The 9049-nt window shown below is 39.4% G+C and overlaps 1 protein-coding gene across 2 annotated transcripts in view; it reads right to left on the bottom strand.

Annotated features, from left to right (window-relative positions):
* Positions 1–5947: 5947 nt before the first annotated feature.
* LOC111575946 (dedicator of cytokinesis protein 2) overlaps positions 5948–9049 on the bottom strand; it is a 132330-nt gene continuing 129228 nt past the window's right edge. For both annotated transcript variants that reach the window (XM_055016344.1, XM_023281391.3), the window contains exons 47-51: positions 8627–8754; positions 8225–8426; positions 7974–8079; positions 7124–7272; positions 5948–6201 (exon numbers count right to left, since the gene is read on the bottom strand). In XM_055016344.1, the coding sequence (XP_054872319.1) occupies positions 6139–6201; positions 7124–7272; positions 7974–8079; positions 8225–8426; positions 8627–8754 (648 nt within the window). In that variant the 3' untranslated portion in view covers positions 5948–6138. The remainder of the gene's footprint in view (positions 6202–7123; positions 7273–7973; positions 8080–8224; positions 8427–8626; positions 8755–9049) is intronic.

The following is a 9049-nucleotide window of genomic DNA, read 5'->3' as shown; positions in this document are numbered from 1 at the left end:
AAGGAGGAACTGCTACTTTCACTCTGTAACGAGACGGCGGTTATTTTAAAGACCCAGCTCCTGGCGGCTTTGAGTGAAAGTTTAACACCCATTAAAACGGAACTACAGACAGTTAAATCTGAGCTGTCGATCAGTATTTCAAACATCAAGTCCGACCCCGGCTGCCCTAAAGCACGCTGTGGGTGAAACGGAAACTTCACTCTCCACATCACCAATGACATCGTCACACTCCAAAGCAGAGCACCTGTCTGCTGAACTTTTAAAAGTGGACTATAAATGTGAAGAATGTGAGCAGCAGCAGACTGTAAGCAGTGGAACAGATGTGATCAGAAAGAAGTCATTTTCTTTTTTCTTTTCTTTCTGGTTGACTTGATGCTGTCAGATGCAGATGTTGGAGCTGATTCTGACCTTTCAGGATAAAAAGCTGCTTTTCCTTCACAGACTTTTCAGGAAATTATTCTCTCAGGTTTTCTCTGCTATTTATATTTTTATTATCTGTGATTATTTCATTATTTCTTTATTGTAAACATAAAGTTTGAGGCATAAAGACTCATTTAGTTATTTTAATCCTGAAATCTTTGATGTAGCAGAACTAAACTTCCATTTTCCTTCTTGTACTTCTGATACTAGAACAAATGTATCTTCAACATGGATCATCTGGTTTTAATGAATCAGCAGCAACATCACAACAACAAATGAGACAATTTTCAACAAATTAATGAAACTGATGTCATTTAAAACTATCAGAGTCTGTTTTAGTGTCAAATTAAAGCTGATTACTGACAACTAGAACATTAACGTTTCTGTTTTAATCACATTTAAGTTTCCTGAACGTTACATTAATGTCAACCAGCCACAGTTTTATGAACTTAATGAACCACATTACAGGAACACAACACACCTTCAGCTGTTTACATGAAACTCAAAACATTAGCTTGATGCTACGTTAGCTTTAATCAGGCTACGGCCAGCTAGCTCGGTTAGCATCGCTAACATTAAAGCTAATATTTACTATGCTAACTTTCTTCTCTGGTCAACACACTGATACAAAGTCCACCAACATCTGGAGTGCATGGCACACATTATATCTGACACTAAAGCTGCATATAAAGTGCATTAAAAGCGGCACCGATACGAAAATAAACATTTACTTACTGAACTATTAGAGTCCTTTCAGTGTCTGCTGGTAGAATCAGCTGAAGGTAGAAAACTGGTTAAAACAAGCCAACGGGCAGGAAAACTGTCTGTGGAAAATGTTTCGCTGCTCCACCGATAAATAAACCAACAGTTATTATATCAGAATTAATCCAAACGAGGAGAGCAGAGTCTCTGCTGCCTCCTCCATAGGACCTGTCAATCATTCCAGACCGGACTGTCAATCAAGTAGCCCCGCCCCCTGGCTTCGCAAAACTTTAACGCTCTATAAAAAAATCAATATTGATTTATTTTAAGATCGGCCACCTGATCTCTCATTTTGACCATGAAAACTCACGAAAAAAAAATGTATATACAGTCTATGCACCGTACTCTGTTTGGCTCCACTCTTGCTGATGACCACTTCCGGTCTCAGAAAATGAAAAAACGGACCCTTTTTCGTTTCTGTCTCTTACTGATTTTACTTTCTTGTTATTCTAAATATAAAACGAAAGTCAAAACATTTTTTAAAAAATCGTATATCCCTTTTTGATCATGAAAAGGAAAAACGCCTTGTATTTCAATTTTAAATTTTGTTTTTTAAAACGAAAATCAAATAACCACTCGTTTTTTGTTTTTCAATACCCGTTTCAGAATGGAAAATCCAATTACCAGATCCGTACACGGACCCAAAATGATTCTAATTCTTTAGACTCATTTCCCCTGAGGATTAACAACAGGCATGCCCGCGGCCTCTGTAATTCTTCCTGTGCCATTCAAGCTTGAGAACAATGTTTTACTGCCCCCTAGTGGAGAGGCTTTATAACCACAGCTCCCATCATTATGCTGCAACTTGACAAGCTCAGATTGTGTGACACCGTACAGGCTACAGTCTGCACTGAAACAATTTCAGCAGCAGTGACAGTAATGCTCAGAAAGAAACAGTTTGACGTATAATTTGCTTGAAATTACCTGTAAATGAGTTCGCTGCCCCTGCATCAGATGTTATTATCACCTTCATTACTTTGCCTCAACTGCTGATTCATTATGTATTCTGACAGAGTGGAGCTGCTCAGCCATGTCCATCATTCTCCAGTCAGTCTGATATTAAAGCAGAGCTGCAACAGCGCTGAACAGCCTGCAGATCTCAGGTCCAGGGGTGATTTGTACAGCTGCTCTCAGTGTGGAGAGATACTGAAGAGCCCACGGTGCATCTATAATTTAATAGCCATTTTATGCCATCCTAAATAAATTAAAGACCTGTTCATGTTCAACTATGCTTTAATCATATCCTCTGAGAGTAATGCCTTTAAAATAATGCACAGATTTTATGATTTCAGCTCTCTCATAGGTGGTATGCCTGTTTTATATAATGAGTATCTAGACTTTCTGTCTGTCTATGTAAATGTGTCTTTTGACAAAACGAAACATTTACATCAGACATTCATGCCAATGGAAGCAAATTGTATATATTTTATTTGAATTAACATTTTCACTGTAAAAAAAAAAAACAACTCCACATTTTTAGCAACATCACATTAAATACTACTGATCAGTCCTGTAAATCAGCACTAGATCTACAACACTTTGTCTTTGATAAAATATGAACACTGCAAAGGTTTTCACATGCTTTATCACATTAGATTGGGAAACTTGTTTTTTTTTGTCAAATGGTTTTCCGTAGCTGAAGTGTTGTGTTTATTGGACAAAAATCAAAAGTGTTTTAATGCATTGATCAACAGAAATACATAAGTCAGGAACCAACAAAAACAACATGTTCCTGCTCATTGTTAAGAGAAGTGCCTGAGCCGATTTAAAACATAACTTTAATATAAAACGACTGTATCCACTGGGGCTTTGCAGAGGAAAGGTTGTTTTTGTGAATGTAAAATCAATTGTTTACAGTTGAACAAATCCTTCAACAGGGATGGTACTGCAGAACAATTTATGTTTTCTTAATAGATGTGCTCATTCAACTCCCAGCTGTGTTTGATAATAAGTTCTTCATAATTACAAAAGCCGACATGAATACTGAGGATTCAGGATTCTGAAATGCTAAAATGCTCTTTATGCAATTAAGCTGATATAGTAACAGTATTTAAACGATCGCAGGTCAGCGTGAAATGATACACTGCACTTGTTACAGACATAACACTGACTAATTAAACCTGCAATCCCTCATGTGGAGTTAAATTGTATAATCATAAGACTCAGAGATGGTAAGCTGCTTTAGTTGCAGTAGATTTCGATGTGTCAAAGAAGGAGCATATGTTTTAAAGGCCAAGTCATTTGCTTTTTCAGACACCTACAAAGAAAATCCCTAAGTTTAAAATGTGCACCACTCAAAAAGAAAATACCACCAGCCAACGAGACATCACTTGAGGTTCAGCAGCAGCCTTTTACTAATTAATATGACATGCAAGCATTAGCACCAATCATAACGACATAACAAATAAAAGCTCCAACCATAACGGAAATAATTTGACATGTCTTCAGAGGCAGCATTCATTATGACTGCAGGAGTCGTGATTTCACTTTTTTGATGGGTTTTCCATGTGGAGAAACCAAAGAAACCACAGAGCAGGATCATTAAATTTGATTTGAATATGATGAGTACTGCCTCAGGCCATTTATAATGAGTCACAGTTTTGAGTCTGTTTTTAAATAAATCTTTGATAGCTTCGTGGCCATGCTTTTTAGGCTTCTATATCTTAAAGTGAAATATTTTCCACGTCTTGCCATTTAGACACATTTTAGATTTTATCCACCGCTATTCCAGAAAATTTAAACACTTTCCAGGACAGTCCTGGTAGTTTTGATAGGAATTAATCTGCTGATCAGCCAAGCAAAGCTGCACCTTCATTCCCTATGAGAATCTACAGCATATCATTTAACTGCCCCACCACCCCAATCTGCCCTTTTTTTTTTTTTTTTTTGCAGAATTCAGATAAATGTCTGTGAGCCGAAATCACTCGGTGGTCACGGAGCAGCGGTTTAATCAGAAAATCCCCACTCCAGACTGAAGTATTGCAGTACAGGGCTTTGCATGAGCGTTTTAAAGGCAAGTCTGCAACTTTAAATTGGTTATGGAGAACCCTGGTGGTCAGTGTGGAACCAGATAATGGCAGTATTAATAAGGAAGAAGAGAAATGTCCCCATTGTTCTTAATCACCTTCTGACTGTCTGCACCCCCACGGCTGAGAGAGAACCAACAGGAATTAAAACCTCCATTGGGGCAAATGTGAGATATCCATCCACATCTACCAATCATTAAAACAGCCTAATTTGAAATCATATTTCCTAAAATTATGACCTTTTGCCAATATAGGTGAGTCATTAACTCCATATTGGACTACAGTGGCTAAAAATTTATATTCATCAAATGCAGAAGCTTTTCTGCTCTTTAATTAATCTTAAAGTCTTTATTAAAATTTCACAAAGGTCAATGAACAAAAGAAGACGTGAGCTAATACTCTGCCAACCTCACTTACTCGCTATCTCTCAAGACTTTACAACTTTGCAAGGTTTAGTTATGCGGATTCAGAATAAGCCAGGATGGGCTGGCAGGTGACAAATCATGAGCTAAAGTTTCAGTACCGGCCTGAAGGCTGCAATGTTCACCTCCCTCTAGTTCAACCTTCAGCTGCAGGAGAAAAGAGCAAATGTTCTCACCACCCTAGCAGTTTGCTTTGTCCTCTGGACTACTTCAGTTCTTCAGATCTGTGATGCTGTACAGACACTGTCCTTGCTGACTGGTCTATCCTGAGCTGTTGGTTCATTATTCATGCTCCCTCTCACTCACAACAGATTCTCGAGGAACTGGACTGGTATCTAACAGCATCAACGCAGAATACAAATTACAGAGTGTTCTATATGTTTGTACCTCTCAAACTCATACAAACTAGCATCTACTGTATGGCACCATTCAAGTCTCTACCAGCTCTGGCCAAGAGCTAGATGAAAAGATAGATACCTCTCTGTGGGCTTTGTGTCTGAAGGTCATGAAGCTAGATCCAGGAGGCAATTAGTTCAGCTCAGCATCAAAAATGAAGGCCCAGGAAACAGTTCGAGAGGCTGTCAAACACTTTAAAGCACTTTGTCTAATCTGTACAAAAATCACAACTTTAAAAAGACAAAATGTGGGTTTGTGTCGTGTTAAATCCCCAAAAGTATTTAAGACCAAAAAGCGACTTTCTGACACTGTGCTGGTTGCCAAGAAACCCTTTCAGCACATATCCTGCTGACAAGATATGACATTATGTTTATAAATGAAACAAACATGATAAAAAATGTTCATGATGGCCTTTGGCTGTAGCACCATATAAACATACAGACACGAGTGGTACCAAATCAATATTAATTCAAGATTTATGTGCTTAAAAACATAATCATCAAATCATGCACATAAACCAATACGATTTAGCTGGAAAGAAAACACACTAAACATTGTGTATAATCTCTGTACACACCATTCTAATGTTGCATTTGTAGCAGAGGCTCCACAGTTTGTTGACTCTATTTGTATTTATTACACTTTCTTGTTTGTTGTATCACTGCCAAAGCTTTTTGGCAGCAGCTTCCTGTTTAAAGTCCTCCAGGAGGACACGGTAACCTTTGTGTTTTATCGAAGTATTATTTTCTCATTAACTTCAGTCACAACAATGCTCAAAACCGTATAATAAGAAGCTTTTTAATCAAGCGGGTCGGCGGGATGGTTTGTGTTTGCTCGTTCTCGTAGAAGCAGAATTGATTGAAAAGCTGTAAGATGGCATTTAGCTTCACTAGGAATCATTTAAATTACCAGAAAAAAAGGTCACTCAACAAAAATAGCCTTTATTGATAGGTAAAATCAATTATATTAAGTCAACAGCAAGACTGTCAGCAGACTGACAAGCAGACTGAGAGGGTGAGTGCATCATTTGGGTTTTAGCTGCAGGTTTGGGTCTTTTTGGAAAATAAATGCCTTTAAACAGTTGTGGAAATAGGACATTAAAATAACATATTTCAGAAATGATTGCCACTGTCTTTGGCTGGATCACTGTGCTTTGCATCCTCAGATCTGGAGCTCTGTTGAAACAAACAAAACATGTATTATGTTATGAATAATGGGAAAAATAACTTGAAATATGTCCAAATAAAACAGGAAAGTCTGAGCTTTCAGACTTTAAAATTACTTGAAATTAATTAAATAATGCTGGTGATAAATCTGCAATACAACTCTTGTTAAAGAAAAGGTTTGAAACTTGAATTACACTTGTAAATTAACAAAATCATAACGGAGGCAATCTGTAGACTTGAGAGGTCTGTGACTTAAATTGCCCCTTTCCAGCAGAGACGGCAAGAACCTTAAGCCAAAAGTGTTCGAACAGCAACATGACACTTGTTACCAAGAGAAAAATGAGATTACTCTCATGTCAGTACAATAAACAAGGCCAATCAGCAGCAGGCAGCAAACTCTTAAATTCATGCATAGTTAATAACGTGCTCAGTCTGAGTGACAGCTTGTAGAGGTCACAGGATAATCAAAGGACAAGAGATGTTTTTAAGTCCTGTCTCAGCTGCATTCATGCTCCATCTTCATCTTTACCTCCACGCAGGAGTGTGGAGAAGTCAGTACTGCTGGAGCCACCAAACTGCTGTTAAGGAAACCTATAGGTGGCATCACAGAAGGTTTGTCCACCTTTACTGTATATACAGTCGACAGTGTTTACAGCACACTTTGATCAGCCATCCCAGCTGTAGCTTCCTATAGACATGAGAGTGATGTCAATCTTCTCTCTTCGCTCTGTATATCAAGCCAATGTCTGCTGTTAAAATAAAACGTGTTGGTTTCTTGGTGTTAATGGGAGCCTGCATGGTTGTCTGTCTTTCTGTTTTAGCCCTGTGATGGACTGGTGACCTGTGCAGGATACAGCCCACCCTTTGCCCTATGCCAGCTGGTATAGGAAGTGTAATCAATGGAGGAATGTTGGTCTCTTCCTTAATTTACCTTGGACTTGAAGAGCAGATTAATGACGCCCTTTGAGCGTCTGTCTGCTGTCCGGTCAGAGGTCACACAGACAGACATGCTCTTACTGTCTCTCCTGACTCTGGTGGAGTCAGCCTCCTCTGTCCCTCCAATCACTGCCAAGGACAGACCTGCAGACAGGAACAACTGAGGATTTAGTGTTTGTGTCGAACTGACTACAAGCTTACAACAGAACCTTTGCCTCTTCCTGCAGCCAGACATTTGCTGTTTTTTGGTAACTAATTGTGCTCTTGCAGCTGTTCTGCTGATGACCTCTGCGCTCTGGCAACACTGGTGGCGCTGTGTGTATGTTCAGTGAGGCAGCACAGCTTGTAGTTAGTGGTGCTAATCAGAGATAGTGTATTAACACCACAGTCAATGCTGGCTCAGCTGGTCCGATCATGGCAGGACGCCAGCGAAGCATCAGTGAACTGAAGTCAGATGCACCGTTTTAAAGTGCAGGGTTGCATCACTAAAACAATAAAATATTAACTGGATGACGGTACTCTGAAATTACAGAATTACAACATGACTAATGAACTAATTTGCTATCTCATATCACAGTGTGTTAGCACAGGCTGTTACTGCTATATTCCCCAGCTTGCCAATTTGTTTCTTATTTACACAAATGACTGCAAAGGCATTATCCTGCTATGACCTTGCTTGAGTTATTTTCTTACAGGCAGCTTTTCAAAACAGACAAAAAAAACAAAAAACAGTTATTCCTCTGAGGTCATGGCTTTTACTATGGCTTTGCGTGCCCTTATTTTACAGCTGCAACTCATTTACAGTGTGTTGTTCAGTTCCAGGTAGATTTGTGTGTGTTTGTCACCTGTGATGGCAGGCAGCGATCTGGAGTTGGCGTTGGTCAGCAACACATTTCCTTCATTTGGCTCAGACAAGTTGGTGTCACTGCGGAATTCCTGTTTCTTGGACAGCTAGAGGGAGACAGAGATCACGCAATACTCAGCAATGACACCCCACATTTCAGGGATTAAATGCCCCTTTACATGCTACCTGACCGGCTCATCTCTTCTCTTTCACAATATCCCCCTCTTTAATTCAACTATTGCCAATTCTCACCCGTTTACAGTCCAGTGTGTTCGTTCGTTCTCTTTCTTCTGAGATGAAGATCATGCTGCTCCGTTTCTTCTTCTTCTTACTCTTTCTCAGTTTGACCTCTGTGTCGCCCACCGTCACCACCCCCTCCTCTACTGTACTTACGCTGCCGCTGGAGCGCTGCAGGCTGGAGGTCCAGGAGTTCGGCGACTCAGGAGGGAGGTCCCTGTTAGGAGGCAGGAAGGGTGTGAGTAGTAAATTAAAGGGGTTAATTGCTAATTTTTAAATCTCTGTTGGAGTTGAAGTGCTTTTTGTGAAGGATACGTATATTAGTTTTTCCCATAGATGCAGATTCATTCTTGCAATGTACTTTCTGATTCTTTTGAGACTAAGATCACTTGATAAAGTCACAAATGTGTATGCTACCTGTCTGCCTGGGACTTGGTTGGAGTCCCACATTCAGATCCTTGCAGAGAGGAAATCGAGATGATGGACTGACGAATGGAGCGCAGCATGGAGCGAGGACGAGTAGATTTTCTCTCATCCAAGTCCGGCTGGAGAGACGAAGAGAAGTCTAAACAATATACTGCATATTGATGAGTTGTGGAAGTAATACAAAGCAGAAGTGCATCTTCAGAGACAAAAGAAAAGTGAAAACACTATATCATCATTTAACTTATCATTAGTTTAATTCTTCCTGAAAGGCAGAGCCAATTTAGAAGTTAATGACCATGTTCGCCCCGATTTAATTGATCCAAATTTAAAGGAACAAATTCCCTATAAAAACTCCACTCAAGGGTTTTGTGAGTATTCAGATCTTTAAATTCTCCTGGTTCTGCTAATTTTCAG

This window comes from Amphiprion ocellaris, chromosome 13, assembly GCF_022539595.1.
Source record: "Amphiprion ocellaris isolate individual 3 ecotype Okinawa chromosome 13, ASM2253959v1, whole genome shotgun sequence".
NCBI lineage: Eukaryota > Metazoa > Chordata > Actinopteri > Pomacentridae > Amphiprion > Amphiprion ocellaris.
Note: the sequence above shows the minus strand (reverse complement) of the source record. Positions and strands in the feature narration are given on the sequence as shown.